General features: G+C 34.5%; 1 protein-coding gene across 1 annotated transcript; it reads right to left on the bottom strand.

Moving 5' to 3' along the window:
• Positions 1–344: 344 nt before the first annotated feature.
• Myot (myotilin) lies at positions 345–17,494 on the bottom strand. The gene is made up of 10 exons (XM_015488592.2): positions 17,346–17,494; positions 13,741–14,304; positions 10,392–10,566; positions 9,418–9,519; positions 6,696–6,745; positions 5,995–6,127; positions 3,578–3,785; positions 1,814–1,979; positions 1,178–1,311; positions 345–971 (listed from the first exon to the last, which is right to left on the bottom strand). The coding sequence occupies exons 2-10, from the start codon at positions 14,091–14,093 to the stop codon at positions 799–801; spliced, it is 1,494 nt and encodes a 497-aa protein (XP_015344078.1). The 5' UTR covers positions 14,094–14,304; positions 17,346–17,494; the 3' UTR covers positions 345–798.
• Positions 17,495–18,973: the final 1,479 nt, after the last annotated feature.

Here is an 18,973-nt window from a genome sequence, read left to right as displayed (position 1 = left end):
GGAAAAACCCAAATATAGGTATTCAAATTTACACTAAATGTAAGAATTAGGCAGATGACCTTCAGAAACTTTTATCCCATTGAACTCAGTGGATGCAAAAATCTCAGAGGATTAGAGACCTATTCTGTGAACACAGAATTACAAATCTAGGAGAAATTCAGTCATGATTTAAATTTCTGTGGTTCCTTTGAAACATAAGCCATGGAAAGTCCAGTTCACTTTTAGGAGCCGTGAATTTCACACTGTTCTAGGAAATAGTACTGTTGCCCTTTTGGAACTGATTATTTGTAGTTTTTGCTGATTTTTATTATGAAGGTCTATACTTTGATGAAGAGGAGACAGTCTGTTTTAACTATTTGAAGTTTATTCTTTTTTGACATAAAACTATGGAACACTCAGATAATCTATGTCATGTTAGTATTCCTACAAGAGAAAACAGGTAAGACTATGTAGAAAGCACTAGCAGTAAACCTTAATGCAAACAGTCGATGTGTTTAAAAGTTATTAATTCATAACCTGTAAATGTTAACTGCATATGACTTAAATGTTAAGTTCCCACATTTTAAGATTGTCTTCTACAGTACAAATCCATATAGCCAGACTTTACCATTGGCTTCGCAAATCAGAGAAGTAGATAGAATGTGCAAGAATCAAAGGATAAATAATATTATGAATGTATATTACTTACATTACCTAGTTAAAGCCATAATCTGTTAAAACAGCTATGGGTTTATTTCAAAAATGTAATTAAATGCATTACTAATAGTGTAGTGGTGTTTTCCAATGTTGGTAAAATTATTAAAGTTCGTCACTTTCATAGAGTCCAGATTGAGCTGCCAGACGCTGAAACTCTCCTTCTGGGTTAAAAGCTTGTTTCACATCCAAACCTTTCCCATTGAGTGCTAAATATTTGCTGAAAGTTGGTCGAACACGCAGCTTTTTAGGAGCTGGAAGAGTTTGGTTTGGACGGGCTGAAATAGATCAAATAAAAGTTAATTCAGAAAACCTATTCTAAAACAAGTAAGTCAGTTACACTTGGTATTCATAATCAGACTTTCAAGAAAAAGAATATTATGGGGAAAGCCCCTTAGGATTTATACTATACTGAGATTGGTGTTTCTTATTAAATCTTCCTGGTTAGATTCTTTCTAGCGTTGGGGTCGATAGCCCGACTTACCTGTAACATCTAATCTTGTGTTACATGTGGTCACCCCAGCTTCATTCACTGCAGACACGGTATACCACCCAGCATCTTTCTTGTTTACATCTTTTATCAGTAAAGTCACTCTCCCAGAATTGTCATGATATAAGCTAAATGAACAACAAACAAATATAGGAATTAATTTTTTTTTTTTTTGGTGAAAGTTTAAGGATGTCTCTGACCTACCAAGTCAGACTAATAAGAAGAAAAATAGTCGAAAATTCCAAGGCTGTATCTGATCATTGCCAAATAGCTATTGGTTTTCTTGAATTAAACATGTCACCTGTGGTGTAGCTTAGTGCTCACCTACTAAGTAGAAAGCTCTGGATTCAATACCCAGCACCACACACAAAAAAAAGCCATCCCCATTCATCTTGTTATATATTTCCTTCAGCCATCTTTCTTCATTGTTAATACAAAGGTAAATCCTAGGCTATTTAAAATTTCGGATTAGTGGACTCTAACTTAATGAATTTTCATTACATTTCTATATGCATTTTTAAAAAATTAGACAAACTGAGACTATAATTGCATGCCATTTATAATGTATGTTAAAGTATAACTGTATTCATCCAAATCAACTCTAGGCAAATCTAGAAATACTTATCCTACCTTATTCGGTCAGTGTTGAATTGTACCATTTCATTATTCCTTTTCCAGAAAAGCTTTGGTGGAGGTATAGCTGAGATCTGGCATTCTAGTTTCACTGATTCTCCCTCAAAAACTTTTTTGCTCTGTGGTTTGTAGATAAACATTGGTGCTCGTTTATGTTCTTTTGCTACACATTAATAAAAAAAATCAAGTGTTTGGAATATTATAAAATGATATAAATCAAACTTGTGTATGTTGACATTAAAGTTTTTAAAAGCAGCAACAGAATTAGAAACTTTTTTCGTTTTAGTTAAAATGCTACAACATACATTACTATTTCATGATGTTGAATTCTTTAATTGTAATATAATGACTAATTGAATTTATAATTATGTTTTATTCAAAGAATTTAAGTCATTGATCTGTAGGGAAGTAGCATGCGTGGTGGTAATAGTTCTAGACTTGGGTTCATCTTCGCTGTTGGGGGCATGTAGCTCAGTGGCAGAGTACTTGCCTAGCATGTGTGAGGCACTGGGTTCCATCCTCAGCACCACATAAAAATACAAATAAAGGCATTTTGTTCATTTAAAACTACAAATTTTTTTTTAAAATAGACAAATATCTGTAATTATTATGACTTTGGGAAGCACATGAGTGAAGGAAAAAGTGATGGTAGAGTACTTTAATTTTGGCTTTTCTGAAGGAGAAATGAGGAGACTGGACAGATGCCAGCCATGGTCTCTTTGAGCTCTAATACAGAATTTCTGATGCTATCAGCACAAATAGACTTGCCCAAAGTTTAATCACTTGAATTATGTATATATTATGTTTTATTCCTAGGTCACTAGATTTTCTCTTAGATTTTCAGGCCTTTTCAGACTATCATAGAAAAATATTTAAAAAGATTTTTATTTAATTTTGACATAATACAAACTCAAAATGTCTTTTAACCTGATCAAGTATTTTATATAATAAACAGTGAATTAAGGCAAAATATCCCATATATGATAATACCATAGTTTAAACCATTTTAAATGTGGTATGTTTAAAGTACTTACATTGTAAAACAGAACATGAGTTTTTTAAGAACTCTTCTACCAAAAAGAAATTTGAGGTATAAGTTTTGTCATGCCTGTTTACTAAAACAAGTGAATATATTTTTGTTATAATTAGAGACTGATTTCCTAGAAAAGTTACCATTTAGCCAGGTATGATGATACCCATCTATAATCCCAGTAACTTGAGAGACTGTGGCAGGAGGACCGCCAAGGTCAAGGTCAGCCTCAGCAACTTAGTTTCAAAATAAAAAATAAAATTTTTAAAGTTTTTTTTTTTTTTTTTTTTTAAAGGACTGGGGTTATATATATAGCTCAGTGGTAAAGCACCCCTGGGTTCAATCTCCAGCATAAATAAATATTGCCATTAACTCATTTAAAATTACAATAGTTTATGACAGTTCTGTAATAACATGAATCAGGTTGGTCATTTTAGACCAGATAAATAATATAAAGTTTTGACTTTGAACCCCCATAGGTTCAAATTTAGTCTTTCTAAAATTTTATGATTTCTTTTCTAGAAAAGCTTTTATGGTAGATCTGTCATTCTAATTTCACTGATTTTCCCTCAAAATGTCTTTTTAAAAATTGTTGTTCTTGTAGATAAAAATTGGCATTCTTCTAGGCTGGGTAGACATCAACCTGGAGCATGAAATCCTCTGGGCTTTTCATTTCTTTTCTTAAATACTTTTTTGGTACTACTGGATTTGAAGGATCTCTTCAGTCTTACCAAGGACATCCAGCTGCACAGTGAAGGTGGCTTCCCCTGCTCTGTTCCTGGCAACACAAGCATAAGCCCCTGCATCTGAAGCTCTGACCACTTCAAAGATGAGTGAATGGAAACCCTTCTCAGATACTATCATTTTGTGCAACTCATCCGACTGAACTGGTCTTCCATTTAGATACCATGACACATCAGGAGCCGGCAGCCCACTCACCTAGAAACAAAAACGCAGGGCGTGACAGAATTTTAAAAGTATGGCATCATGGGAACCTACTTGTCCACTTAGGAATTTTTAACGATTTCAGTATCTGAGTGAGTTTGTGATCAAAAATGCAAAGCAAGAGCTTGAAAAGTTATTTGTAATTTAAAAAAATGAAAGAGTGGAATTAAAACCCATGAAGTTAATATATTATTTTCAGACTAGCTCAGGTCACATCTAACTTTCATATACAACCTCAGGCTCTTTACGATCTTAATTAATATATTGACAACATTAATTTATGTTACGTTGGTCTCCTCAAGGAATATGGAAGTCGTATGGCTTTTCTGGCTGAATGTGACTGCAAAGGAAGTCCCAGAGGCACTTATCTAATTGTTGATTGAATGAGTAACTTTTCAAAAACAGCATTCTTCAGCTACAGTTTGTTAAATATTTTTGGATAAGCCTTAGCACTAACTTTTATTGATAAGAAATCTGAAAAAAAGCATTTTCTAAGAATAAAGTCTCCAAAATGAGAATAATAAAAATGTAGTATTTTCTAAAGAGCTGTTCTAGCCTAAAACAAAATAAACACCTCTTCTAGGCCAATAGAAAGCAGGGTGGCTTAAATTTTTTGATGGAGGAGAATTAGAGCTGCATCATACTTTAGAACTCCTCCTGTTATGAGACCTTTGGTTTATATAGAGTATTAATAGGGTATACCTATTTACTCAATGAATCATCATAAGCTTATAAGGTATGTGTCTTTGTCATTCCCGTTTTACAGAAGAGGAGACAAAAGCATAGAGTAGTTGTTATGGTTTGGATAGGAGATATTCTACCCAAAACTCACATCTGAGACAATGCAAGAAAGTTCAAAGTGACAGGAATGGGAGGTTATACTTCATGTATGTATAATGTGTTAAAATACACTCTATTGTCATGTGTATCTAAAAAGAACAAATTAAAAAAATTTAAAAATTCAAAGGGAAATGATTGGGTTACAAAAGCTTTGACCTTTATCAGTGCATAATTCACTTGAATGGATTAACTGGGTGGTAACTATAGGGAGGTTGGGTGTGCCTGGAGGACACTGAGGAATGGCCTTTGGTATATATTTTGCCCCTGATGAGAGAATCTCCCCCCTCTTCTCTCTTCCTCTCCCCCCACCTCCCTTCTCCTTCCTGTCATGTCCAGAGCTGCTTTCCTTTGTCACACCCTTCTGCCTAGATGTTCTGCATCACCTTGGGCCCACTGCAATGAAGTTGGCTGTCTAGGGACTGAGACCTCTGAAACCATGAATGCCAAATAAACTTTTCCTTCTCTCATTGTTCTTGTCACATCTTTTGGTTACAGCAATGAAATAGCTGACTAAGACAGCAGTTAAGTGACTTGTCTAAGTTTACACAGCTGAAAAGAGGCAGAGTCAGAGTCAGGATTCAAACTCAAATCAGTTCAGATCCAGAATTTGTGCTCTTATTTATTTATATGTAGTACTTTTCCGTTCTTTCCCTTTTCTTTTTTGGAATTTTTGTCTTTCCAAAAAATATTTATTGGTGCATCATAATTATACATATTAGTGGGTTTTGTTGTTACATGTTCATATATGCATACAATTTCATTCCCCTGTACTTCCCTTTTACCTCCTTTCCTTCCTCTCCCTGGTCCCCTTCCTCTACTCTACTGTTTCACTTCTATTTTCATGAGAACTCTGTCTCCCTCACCTGCTTTTCTTCTCTCTAGTTTTTATATATGAGAGAAAAACTACAACCTTTGACTTTTTCTGAGATTGGCTCATTTCACTTAACATAATATTCTTAAGTTCCATTTGTTTTCCTGAAAATGATATAATTTTGTTCTTCTTTATGGCTGAATAAAGCTCCATTGTATATAAATGCCACATTTTCTTTACCCATTCATTCAGTTATGAACACCTAGGCTGGTTCCATAGTTTGGCTATTATGAATTGTGCTACTTGGGTATGCGTGTATTCCTATAGTATGACGAGTTGAATTCTTTAGGATAAATCCAAGCAGTGTTATAGCGGGGTCATATGGTGGTTCCATTCCCAGCCTTTTGAGGCCCCTGCATTCTGATTTCTATAGTGGAGCATACTCTACTTTTCAAGCTGTGTACCAAGCTATACAGTAGGAAGAAAATATAATTTTCAAAATTTGGTATCTCATGGTCAATTTTCCCCCAGAATATTAAACTCTTCTCTTACTTTGAAGTCCATTCTGCAGAATCTTCCTTCTTCAATTGACATGTTTTCTGGCACTTGAATGAAACGTGGTGGGTAAAATTTCTCCTGGATTGCATCCTGATCATTCACATCTCCTCTTGAGGATGATCTGCTTCTACAGAAACATTTTAATAATAACCATGCATAAATGTTGTCATACAAGTATAGTTTGGTCATGAAGTTTGAAAGCCCAACCTACTGTTTGATTTGTTAGTATAGTAACAATGGGCTGGACTATTAGAAATGGTAGCAATTCAAACATTTGGTACGTTTTTGCAGGAAATGATTGCCTTGAATTAATGAAGAAGCTGATCTATGAGTACTCCATAGATTATTCTTATCATCTGCAAAGATTTATTAGAATTTGGACAATTTCTCATTGTCATGAGAAAGTTGTTTAACAAGAAAACATAATCTTGGCCTATATTACCAAAACATTAAAAAAAACTTCCTCAATATAAATATGATTAATATTAATTAATTAATTCTAATTAGTATTAATATAAAATTTAATTACTATTAATATAAAATTTTGGCTCATCATCTCTGACATGAGAAAATTCACATTGTGTTTTAAGAAGTAAAGTAGTAAACTTGAGGGTTTTATAAATATTACATTTTTAAGCTAAAAATATTCTAGGTAGCAAAACATCAAAAATGTTAAACTTTTTTTTTTTTTTTACCTTACTTGTGATGTAGGAACCTGCAGTCGTGCATGTTCTGGGTTGTGATGCTTGAAATCAAAACATAATAAGAATGTTAATACACAGGTATTAGCTTAACATGAAGCAGAATTAAGCAGTTGTAGTTGAAAAGAACTTGTCTATTTGGCTGTATTTGTACAGTCATGGTTAGTTTTACATATTCAATTTTTAAACATTTTAAATAGACTACAAACTTCTTACTCTAGCAAGAAATGCCTACAATAAATAGGACTATTTAACAGGTATTATTTATAAAAATTAGCTACACTTGGGATTGATGAGGGTTCATTTTTTAATATAACTATTTTGTGATAAAGGGTGATGTGATCCCCCTGATGTGTTTGAAATGGGAGCACATGGGACAGATTGTCCTTGAGTAAAACAGGAATAGACATGAAGTCACTTTTGTTGGCAGTAGATACAGGGTCTTATGCCTGCTGCTCAAAAGTGGCACCAACATCAGTAAACACACATTAGACTGGAAAATACTTCTCTTTATAGCTCGTGTCACAAAGTCCTATGGGTTGCCATTGGAGATAGGTGTAAAACTGTAAAAGAAAGCTTTGAAAACCAGCATGGATAACTTCCTGTTAATAAAGATATATTTACTTTAAGCAAATATCTTTTAGGATTTATATCCAAGTATCAGAAAATTATTTCTGTTTGAGAAAAAAAGTCAGAAATTGATGGAAATTATAATATAATTAATTATATATTTAGGGACACTTTTGTGTATTTTACTGTTCTTGAAACAGTGGGAGATAAAAAGCAGTGAAATATACAGTCCCTGTCCAAATTCCTGAAATAATCCATATGGGAACATAGAAAATCTCAATATAAAAAATATATTTTGGGATGAATCTCTTTAGTTAATATGTCTTAGTTATAAATGGACACAATGACTTTATTTTTAAAATTTGTTTTTATGTAGTGCTGAAGATCGAACCCAGTGTCTCTCAAGTGCTAGGCAAGTGCCCTACCACTAAGCCACAACCCCAGCCCCTGTCTTGTCATTTTTAAACAAGTCTTAACAATTCTAACAATTTTTGGCTAGGCTTAAGGTTCTTTAAAATGTCAAAACAACTATTCATTTCAGTGATCCAAAAAATCCAATAATATTTTTTTTGGTTAAAAATTATTCAAATTGTTTTGGCTGTGGTTTGAATATATTGTATTCAGAGATGAAGTATTTCTGTTGTACCATAATTTGATGACATTTTGTATTATTTAGGTATAGTATTTGAAGTAAGAGTTATCTTTTCTGATTCCGAATGATATTTATATTGTTCTTTTTTTCTGGTACTTTTGGCTTCATTTTAAAGGTTTTAAAGAATGAATGAATGAATGAGAAAATAATAGATTCTCACCCTTGAAATAATATACTGTGCATTTATAAGATAAACTGTCATCAACATAATGTTGCTCTGAGTAATTTCTACTATACAGATGGGTTTGTGTCTTATTCTTGTTGTAATTTCCAGCACCAAGTTTGGAGCCCAATAACTAATAGGTGTTCCATGTAAATATGCTGAATTAATGAATGAACAAACTGCAGTCACCAAGATGAGATATAAGTTCTATCTTCAATGTTTACTTTTTTATTTATTCGATTGTGCTCATCCTTTTTCATAGGTCTAATTGCATTTAACAGAAACCAAAACCTGATTTTCAATTTTCTATACTTGGAAGCTTGGAATTCTTGAGTTTCCCATTTCCTTTCCATGGGTCCCAGTTTCTTGTGGACTTTTCTGTAGGGCATTAGTGCTAATTATAAAAGGAAGATACGTGGATCTTGGGGCACAGGCCTGTCATCCCAGTGACCCAGGATGCTGAGGCAGAACGATCACCAAGTTTGAGGCCAGCCTGAGCAACTTAGGGAGACCCCCCCTCTCAAAATAAAAATAACAAAAAGGACTGAAGATGTAGCCCAGTGGTAGAGCACTTGCCTAGCTGCTTCTTCAACTGTATATTTTCCTTTAAGTTAAGTTAATCATTAAAAACAGATTGGTCAGACACAATCCTATGGGATATTCGTTTTATGTCCTCTGTAAAATTAACCTCTTCGTGCAAAGGATTCTTTTGTTAATCTGAGAGTCATTACTTGTAAGAGTTTTTTGTTTTGTTTTATTTTAAATACAGGAACATGACAAAAGGGATTGAACATTTCATTAATACTAGGAGTATAATTTAAAACATTGAGATGATTGACATTTATGAGAAAAGGTTTTAATTACTTTGAGCTTTAACTTTTGTCCTGTTAAAGATTTACAACACCAAGTCTCTGTCCCTGTAGAAAGAATCCTAGGTCTAATTGACCCTTAAATGTCCAGATAAAAAGTAATATCATCAGCTTGGTGTTTTGATTTTATGTCAGCTCATCTGCAGACATTAGGACTACAGAAAATGTGGTAAAATTTCACACGGGCACCTATACCCACTCACCATCCATGATGGCCTTTGTATATTCTAATGGAGAATGGAAGTGATTGGCTTTTATTTGCAGTGCTGTTTATAAGCATTTAGAAAAGCAGACATTTAAAAATTGCACAGAATAAAAGTGCTTTAAGCTGGGTGTCGTGATCTGTGTTTGTAGTCACAGGAACTTGAGGCAACCTGAGCAACACAGCATGAACCTATCTGAAAAACAAAACAAAGAAAGAAAGAAAAAAGTTTCACTCAGATAAAGGTTATTTTAATTTACCTGTGGTGAATCCTGTGCATCACTATTCTGAGCTTGAAATACAGCAGCTGCATTCTGTGGTCCCAGCAATCTGCGAGCCATCTTTTCCTCATATGTTAGTCGCTTTAAAGAAGTCAGTAGAAGATGAGTATCAGATTTACTACAAGGTATTCAAACAGATTTACCTTAAAACTACTACTGTAAGTCAGAACTTCAAAGAAGCATGGTTCTGTCCATTGAATGATAGAATCTATGTTTTAAGCCATTCAAAACATTATTTTCCATCTTTGTACTATTTCTCTCATGTCTAATAAAGATTCCTGTAGGATTTCTATTTGCTCCTAAGAAAGACAGGCATAATCACCCTTAGATAAGGCCCTCCAAAGTAAGGGGGAAATCTTTCCTTTCCTCCTTATTTTGCATATTCTAGTCTCCTTCTTTTTAAAATATAGTATTGTATAACTTCACATTCAAAAATAAATTTTTATTAAATGAAACACTGATTATTTGATTGTACACACTTCTGATTGATACCAGTGCAACTGATATGCTAAATGTACTTGGATTAAAAGGAGATAGTACTGTTTCAAAGATCAGTGATAATACCAATGTACACTGTAAGTGCTACATAAAAATTATAGCTTGATGTATTTATCCATCAATATTATATAACAAAGAACATGAAGAAGTTGGGTTGACAACATTTTCTATTCATTATTTGGCCATCAGACATTTTATGAGGGTGATGCTTAAAACAAAATTTTCATTAAATCATTCAGATTGATTTTTCATTAGAGTTATTCTTTTACTATTGAAAACCAATCAGTAATTTCATGCAAAATAATATGAACTAGCCCACAAATATTCCTTCTTTTTAGATAACCCTATTCCTTGTTGCTTATATGAACAAAGATCTGTGAGATAGAAATAACTCTCTTATTGAAATCAGATTTTTATAGTTTAATTGGTCTTTTGTACAAAATAGACATCTTTACTTGATTTCCATTATGAAGAAGGGTGTCCTTGCATTTCAGCTTCCTCTCCAAATCTTGAATCAAAGCTTCTTTAGATCCCTGTATTTCATGGTCAGGAGTCATTGGTGTGGGCTTAGCATTTGCAGTTTGGGATGGCTTGGCATTTACAGGTTGACCAACCGAAGATTGTTGATAGCTTATAAAGGAAGAAGAAAAAAACTTCAAAATTTAAAAAAATAGAATCAACTTCATTATGTAAGTTATCTGCAGATATGGTGAGAGCACCACAAAGAACTACTAGTGTTATTAAAAACACAAAATATATGGAAAATTAGGATATTTCATGCAGAATAATATGGACTAGCCCACAAATATTCCTTCATGGGAAAACTGGCCACTGCCCTAATGAGTATTTTGCCATGATCATAATGAATGTTCCCTAGTTATACAAATGTGACAACCTTGGTCTGTTCTCTGACATGTTCCAGTCCAAATATTCACAAGGATCATTAAAAGAACTTCTGGGCTAAATGGATATGTAGCTCCTCCCAGGGGAGCCAGACTTCACTTGAGCTGTCTTTAGAGTCTTGATTAGGAATCACTAGATTGTAAACAGATTGAAGAAGAAAAAAAGGTGTCTTATTACTTATCATTGTATCATTTTATATTCACTAAGCACAGGCATAGGAGACATTGTCAACTGAGTGAATGTTTTTCGCTATACTCAAGATATTATGTGTTGGAGTTGTTGATGTACATTTTCCCTCCTTCCATTTCAGTTTTCTTATTTTGACTATATTAATCCTTAACTAAAGTCTGATTCGTTCAGTTAATAGCCAAACCAAGTGTTTAAACAAACAGTGAACTTTTTGTTTTTTTGCCCCCTCCAGATTGAATTCCTGGGCCAAAATTGCACAATTCCTTTCGTCATATAGATCTCAATTTACTCCAGCTGTCTGAAAATTTAGCCTATTGTGTGTTTTTTAATTCCAGCCTGCCATCTTCATAAAAATCACACATTTGTTAAAGCAAATTAGAATTAGGTAATTCTAATTTTCAGACTATCATGATACCTCTTAGAAATCCTGGAGGATTAACAAAAGCAAGCCTGAGAATCACTGATATCTCTGAAACCTCAGATACTTTATTCACTGAATATTCCCATAATTTCCAGCTTAGATGGCTTGAGTGTTAACAGTTGATACCTGTTCCTATTTATAAACTAATATTTTATTTGTACACAGCTTTATGAGTCTAATTTTCTATCACCAATTAGCCCAACCCTTAATTTTGTTACAGATCAGAAAACTGAATCATCGAGCAAGTGTGGCACTTATTGAATATTACAAAGCACATTTTTAAAAGAAGGAATACTTAGAAATTCCTCTCAATTTCTGTTGTGTGTGATTTGATTAACTGAATGAAATGTTTGCTTACAGGCTTCCTACCAATGAAAAGCTAAATAAAGCTTTCAAACTTCTTTAGGTCAGAATTCAAGGGATTATCTTCGAAGACAGAGCAAACTTGAGCCCATCATAACAATGAGGGAGTTGTGCACTAATGTTCAAAGGGCCAGGGCTTTCCACCCTGTACAGCTGAACATAGAACGGGTATCATGTAGCTATGGGAAGATTAAAAGAGGTGTCTCTGGTTGCTGAAAATGGAACAGCTAAAGCTGGATCTTTGATCTTTGGTTTGGAGACCTCCTAGGCTTTCTTTCTTATTCTCTCTATTTTTGTCTTTCTTCCTCTCTTCTTAGGACTGTGCACAGAGCTAGGTACATGATTGAGCCTCTGTGAATATTTGTTTTATAACTTTCTTTCCTGGGCAGGCATTTGGAATGGAATGGAAAGACTTGACTAAGAGAAACATTATAGTCAGGAAAGATTATTTTAGATTTAAACATAGATGAAAATGATTATCTGGGTAAATGTAACCAAGAAAGATGTACGATGTATGATATGGGAATGATGGAATTTGGGGAGGAAGAGAGCAAGGAGCTCTTAATTCTTAAAGGGATCCTTCAAAAATATTAGGTCAAGGGCTGGGGTTGTGGCTCAGTGGCAGAGCTCTTGTCTAGCATGTGTGAGGCACTGGGTTCAATTCTCAGCAGCACATATAAATAAAATAAAGGTTCTTCAACAACTAAAAAAATTTTTTAAAAAATTAGGTCAGGTCTATGAGAACGCTATTTTTATAGCTCAAAAACAGTTGACTATCAGCCATTTCAAATGTTTTAGCCTAATATCCGTATGATTCTAACATGTGATTTTGGCTTCTCTGATTATTTTTTGAAATATGGAAAAGGTTTATTTGCAGGTTGAATTTGTGTACTCAGTTCAATTAGGTTTCCAATGTTGTCACCAATACTAGACTTTCCAGAAAAATTAGCCTTTAGAGAAGACTGATAGAAATTAGTAAGAGTTTTAGGGAATGTGTCAATATGCCTACAACAAGACATATTCCACCAATTTTTGAGATGCCTCTGATTGAATTCTCTGATGTCCTAGCCAGCCAAGAAATAGGAAAACTGATAGCCCTAAGTATGCATAAGCATGAAGTATTCAGTTCATGTTTTAAAAAAAGCCCAACCACCATTTCCTTCTTCATATCAGGTTCTCCTAGGACAGTCTTAGGCTGTGGAAATAGTACATGCTTGCCTAAGGCTGCAGGTATTTTTCCCTGGATTTAGATCACCCAACGAATTTAAACAAGTTACAGTTTTAATTTCCAAAGGAAGCCTTAAAGTCCTAAGTCTTCACCTATAACAAGCCTTCCTTTTGCTCATGGTAAACAAAATTCATATATGTGAGTGTCTGAATCCCAGATTTTTGAAAAAAATTGTTAATTTAAACTTCTTTGAGCCAAATAGATATTCAGGATTAGAGGGGGAAATGGATAGGAAGAAAAGCCTAAGGCTGAAAAGAAACTTAATAGCCTTTGCTTATGTGAGAGGAAATCCTATCTGAAGAAGAGAAGACAGGTGTTCTTCATCTCAGTTGAGCCCAGACCAGAGGAATTAAATTTACAGCAAGAGAGACTTAGCTTAGACCTTAACAAAAAGTTCACTGTTCTTGGGTATGTTAGAAATCTTGTTTTTTTTTGAAGATGGAAAATAATAGGTAAGTAATAGTATGGGGTAATAGGTAATTTGAGTTCAGCTCAGCCTGGACACTGGAGAAAGGATCAGATTGACTTCTTATTGCCAGCACTCTGGTTCAATGTGTTCTAGGAGGATTATGGGATGATACTGTAAGGTCACATTGCATTTTTACATAGTACAGAATGAATTGCAATCCATCCCCCTCCCCCCAAGCACCTCAGATACAGGTTCACTGTACGTACAGTATATATATAAAAAATCACTTACTTGGATTCCACAGTGGAAGGGGTTTTACTGGTACTGTAATCAGGCTGTGATGGTAATATGGAGCTGAGGAAGCTGGCCGGGGACTGGTTATAGGTGCCTGTAACCCTTTGGCCTGGGTTGGAGCCAGCAAGCGGCTGGGAAGCAGGGAAAGCAGAGGAGGACATGGTGATGTGAGAGCTCACTGTGGAGGTGGCAGAAAACCTTTGCTCTGTGCACTGGCGGGGCTGGATCATAATGGAAGACTGTTTGGTCTGGCTAGAGAAGCTGGATGTTTCCGGTCCAGGAGGCTGCAGTCTAGAGCCACATGGGTTTGGGGACTGGATGAAGTGTTTTGGACGTTCGTAGTTAAACATGTTTAGCTGGCAGATGGAAGATGAAGGCAAGTGATTACTACAATGATTTGTTCCTGGAAAGGCAGGGTCCTGAATGTGGGGCTGCAAGTCTGGAATTAGGGAAGGTCTTAAGAAATCAGAAGCAGCCTTGGTCTGCCCCTCCTTGCTGGGATCTTGGGAATAGTGTGCTTCAGGCTTTGGTGAAGTGGGCTTTTCTTGATGAATATTGTTCCTTCAAAAGGAAAAAAATAATTAAGTTGTTAATTTTTATTTAAACAATATTGTTTATTTGACTTTTTTATTTTATTTATTTATTTATTTATTTTTTGCTTTTAAGGTTGTAGGACTTTCTGGCTTCTGGACTTTCCCTTCCTTTATCTGTATCTTTGCACACATGACTTTCCCCCTGAGAATAGGTAAAAATGATTCATTAGTGTTTGTTTACCCCGGGTAAGAGCCTATGTAGGGGCTTCAAAATGTAAAAGCATAAAATTGTCTTTTCCGAGAGGTTATTTTCTAAAAATATTTTTTAGTTGTAGATGGACACAATATCTTTATTTATTTTTTATGTGGGGCTGAGGATCGAACCCAGTGCCTCACAGTGTGAGGTAAGCACTCTACCACTGAGCTATAGCCTCAGCCCCACCAAAAGGTTATTTTTCAAAAGGAATTCTTTGATGATGCTCAGTGTGATAAGTATATGATCTCATAATTAACTTTTACCCAGATGCTGAAGATTTATTAACCATAGAGATTTTATGATTTAAAATTAATAGAAGTTAGGGCTGAGAACGTAGCTCAGTGGTAGAAGACTTGACTGGCATGTTCAAGGCCCTGGGTTCAATCCCTAGTTTCACAAAAAAGTAAATAAATAAAAAGATAAATAATAGCAGCTAAATATATAAGGTCAGCCTCTGTTCAGTATGAAGTCTTCCCATTGCTCATCTAAACAGATTAATTATCCTTCTGATATACCAATTAATTAACATCCTGATGGTCTCTGATGAACAACATCTTGGTAAAACAAGGGAAGCAATATGCTTCATTTATGAAGAACATGACTTTAATATTTATTCTTTATTCTTTTGCCCTTTCTCAATTTTACAAAGTAGGGTGAACATCTACAACTCATTTTTTATCAACTTCAAGTGGATTTTTTTTTAATCTTACAGTTCACTGTCTCTTTCTTTCCCCTTAATTCCAAGTTGGCTAAACTAGATGGTAATTAAGGATTACCTTTGTGTATGCTTGTCTCTGTATATAAGTTACAGACTGCATTCCAAAGCCACTAGTAAATTTTTTTCTGTTATTTATAGATTATACTTTCTAGTTATTGGTCTTGATGTTCTCTTAGAGTTTTACCTTTTATTACTTGTTTAGGATGTCTTTTAGACTAATTTTGGAAAGGTTTTAGCTTCTATTACTTATTCTTTTAAAATAGCAAATAGGAAGTAGAGATGGAAAGCACTTAAGAAGTTAGTCTGTCCTTGGAAAAGACGATACTATTTCCCTTACTTGGCCCTGCAGTAGCCTTCTTGCCTTCCTACAGTAGTAGATCCTTATCTTTTTGTTTATTTGCCATTAAAAGTAAACTTGATTAATAGCAGTTAGGGCTGGGGATGAGGCTCAGTGGTAAGAGTCCATGCCTAGCATGCACAAGGTCCTGGGTTCAATCCCCAGCACACACACACACACACACACACACACACACACAAAAGCAAAACAAAACAACAACAAAACCTTGAAGGATTATATTTGCTGCTGATTTTTTTCATTACTATGAAAAATCTAAGCAAGATTATAAATAGACATAATACACAAAGATTAGCCATATATATTATTGTAACATTGACCCTATTTTTATTCAAAATATCAGATAATTTAATTCAAAGTACATTTGGTTTGTTTCACATAGTATGAAACAATACTAAGATAATGATAAATCAAACTTTTAACCAAAAAAATCAACCAAATTGTTTATCATCATTGAAACAAAGTCTTATAATTATTTGAGTTAAAATTGAAAGAAAATATCAGTATTAGCATTTTTTCCAGATCAAACCAACTTCATTCTAAAGTTGTATATGTAGCTTAGAGTTAAATTAAAACTGGCATTTTTAGGAAAGAATGAAATACAACTAAATAGTCAAGCAAAAGAGTCTCTTGAAAGAGGACACTTAAAAGATTTATATTCCTTAATTTAAAGTTATGAACACAAATGCCTTCAACCAGAGAACATTATAGAAATCAACTACATTAGGCCTTTAAATTGTTGGGGGAAAACATCCAGAGGGCTTTAAGTCAGTCTCCTCAAATAAAAGGTTTCTATTTTAAGGCAAGTAGTTCTGTAGTTACGGGTTTATTCACTCCATTGCAGAAGTGAATCTAGAGTTTATTTCCTAATTTCTTTTCTGGGTAGACAAATTATTTGGACTCATTCAAGTAACTCATTTCAAGTAACAGGGAATAAACTATTTAACAAATAGCCAGTACATATTTTCCCAAAAGGGTTTCCTATTTTTCTTTACACTTATTTTCAGAATATCTTTACATACATTGTTTTTCTCTCTCTCTCTCTCTTTTTTTTTAAACATATGGTTTCAAGAATGTCAACTATCTTGTACATTTTGGGGATGGACCTACATAATTTCTGATATTTTTTAAAGCTCAGTTAAAAATATGATCTTTTAAGATTTTCATTTTATCTATGTCTCAAAAAACTTTTATGCAAATACTTATACAGATAACTCCAAAAGTCTTTTTTTTATATTTGTAGTTACTCTTCAACAATCCAATTCTATCAGAGATTTGATTACAAGACAGTATTCTTTTATTCCAAGTATTGTTGAGTCAATTCAAAGATTTTATAAATAAAATAGTCTCCTATTTTAAAAATACTAACCTAAAATATTTTTAAAATATTAAATATTAAAAATATTTCCAATAGAGCAGAGACTGCACGGAAGATAGGGGGAGGATTTTTGAGACCATAGGACATCATCACAATTGCAGTCAGATCAAGTGTTTCAAGGAAAAATGATGCTTTAAAAATAATGACACCCAGTCATCTTTCTCTCTGATCTTTGTATAAATGCCTTCCAGTTTCCATGGAATGAATAGGTTACTTTCTCTTTAAATCTTTATAAAACAAAGATTTAATATTGGGACTTTCAGACTTTTTAACTGAAGATTGTCTTTGGACCCATCCCTCTGATTTGGACAAAAAACAAAAGCAAAACTCCAAACTGTAGCATGAATAAAGAAGGGACTTACCCGGGGTTCCAGAAGTTGCCAGCTGGGTTTAACCCACTATAGAAGGGAAGGAAAAGGCATCTCCTTCCCTCACGGGCTAATCTAGTGGCTCTGTGCTTAGTATTATAGCACCACTGACTTTTATCAGCTGCCAAACAGTGACATCTGATGTGCTTGCCTGTCCATCTACCTATGCTGGCATATCAAAGTAAGAGTCCACAATCTAAACAATATCTCAGATGTCTTAGTGATATTTAAGGAGTGGGATTACATGAGCTTCTCTTGCAGGCCTCTTTATTTTAGACACGAAGTTTGACTATGAGCTTAGCAAGCTCTTGTGGGGGGGAAGAGCAGTAAATTGGGAAATGGGAAAAAGTATAAAGAAAACTCAATTTATTTACTGTGATGGGGACTTGGATTCTTCCCTGTTGAAGAGACAAGAACTAAAGGAAAAACAGCATTCTAAGATAAGGTTTTCTATCTAGTAAAACTTCTCCAGTGATAAGACCAGTGGTGGACTGGTTCCAAATCGACTTGTATTGCATCATTCTTCATCTGAAAGCTCTTTTTCCACTTGCCTAATGAGAGTGAGGGTGGAGTTTGATTCAAGCAGTTTGTTCAAAGAGGAGGTGTGGTCTGGGCAGAGGCAGGAGAGCGGGGTCATGCTGATATGTCACTGGGAAAGTAGGCAAATGGGAAAACATAATTTAGTTTCATAGGCAAGTTTCTGAATCTGTCTGGTGTATGCCCCTTTGACTTACAACTTTTATTCTAAAAGAGTTTTGAAACACTTAAGGAACAACCAAACAAATAAGCAATCTATGCAGGCTGTCAATCTTCCTTCCTTCCTTTCTTTTTCTTTTATTCTCCCTTTTCTCCCAACAGTTAGTTTCCTTTCTATTTTTCTCATGGAGACCATTATAGCATTTAGACTTCCTTTATTATTTTATTTTATTTGTTTATTTTGATGTGGTGCTGAAGATCAAACCCAATGCCTCATGCGTACTAGGCAAGCCCTCTACCAGGAGCTACAGCCCCAACCCTAGACTTCCTTTTTTTCTAATTGAAATTTTACTTGTTCATTCTTTGCACAGGTAAGTAAAAAACTATGGAAGAAACCTTCAAATCAACAAAAATGGTGGAGTGAGGTAGGTGGCCTGAGGATCAGGCCAATTGAGTAGGATTATCTCCATTTAATGATTTCAGTCCCCCTCCCTCATAGGTAGATACTCCAATCTGGATTTAATTACCACGTGCCTTCAAGTCCAACAAATAGATGTTTGAACACATTAAAGCACACGTAAAACTCATCACGACTGACCATGTAGGGGTTCCTTCCTTTGATATTCAGTGAAAGTTTGGTAATCACTGCCTGAGCATGCAGCCATTACTTAGTAGAGAAAGCATGCTACACTTGATGAGTAGGTGGCTGCCTACAAAGTCTTATTTCAGGAATCTCCCAAAATATTTCTCCACATCTGCTCATTGATATTTCAAATTCCATTAACAGGAACAAAACCTTTCAATCCAAATTAAAATGAGATGCAAGTGATATAGAAATAATAATAGCTAACACATAATAGCATCTACTATGAATAAGATGCTATTCTAAGTATTTTAAATGTCATATATGTGACTGCCATTTGGTT

Source organism: Marmota marmota, unplaced genomic scaffold (assembly GCF_001458135.2).
Source record: "Marmota marmota marmota unplaced genomic scaffold, marMar, whole genome shotgun sequence".
Taxonomy (NCBI): domain Eukaryota; kingdom Metazoa; phylum Chordata; class Mammalia; order Rodentia; family Sciuridae; genus Marmota; species Marmota marmota.
Note: the sequence above shows the minus strand (reverse complement) of the source record. Positions and strands in the feature narration are given on the sequence as shown.

What these genes read in the sequence shown, in the direction of transcription:
- Myot (XM_015488592.2), bottom strand. Translation starts at nt 14,093, where the DNA reads ATGTTTAACTACGAACGTCCAAAACACTTCATCCAGTCCCCAAACCCA. An exon ending in ATGCACAGGATTCACCACAG is followed by an intron (nt 6,746 to 9,417) that starts GTAAATTAAAAT and finishes TTTGATTTCAAG; the next exon opens with CATCACAACCCAGAACATGC. An exon ending in TTCAACACTGACCGAATAAG is followed by an intron (nt 1,312 to 1,813) that starts GTAGGATAAGTA and finishes TTGTTCATTTAG; the next exon opens with CTTATATCATGACAATTCTG.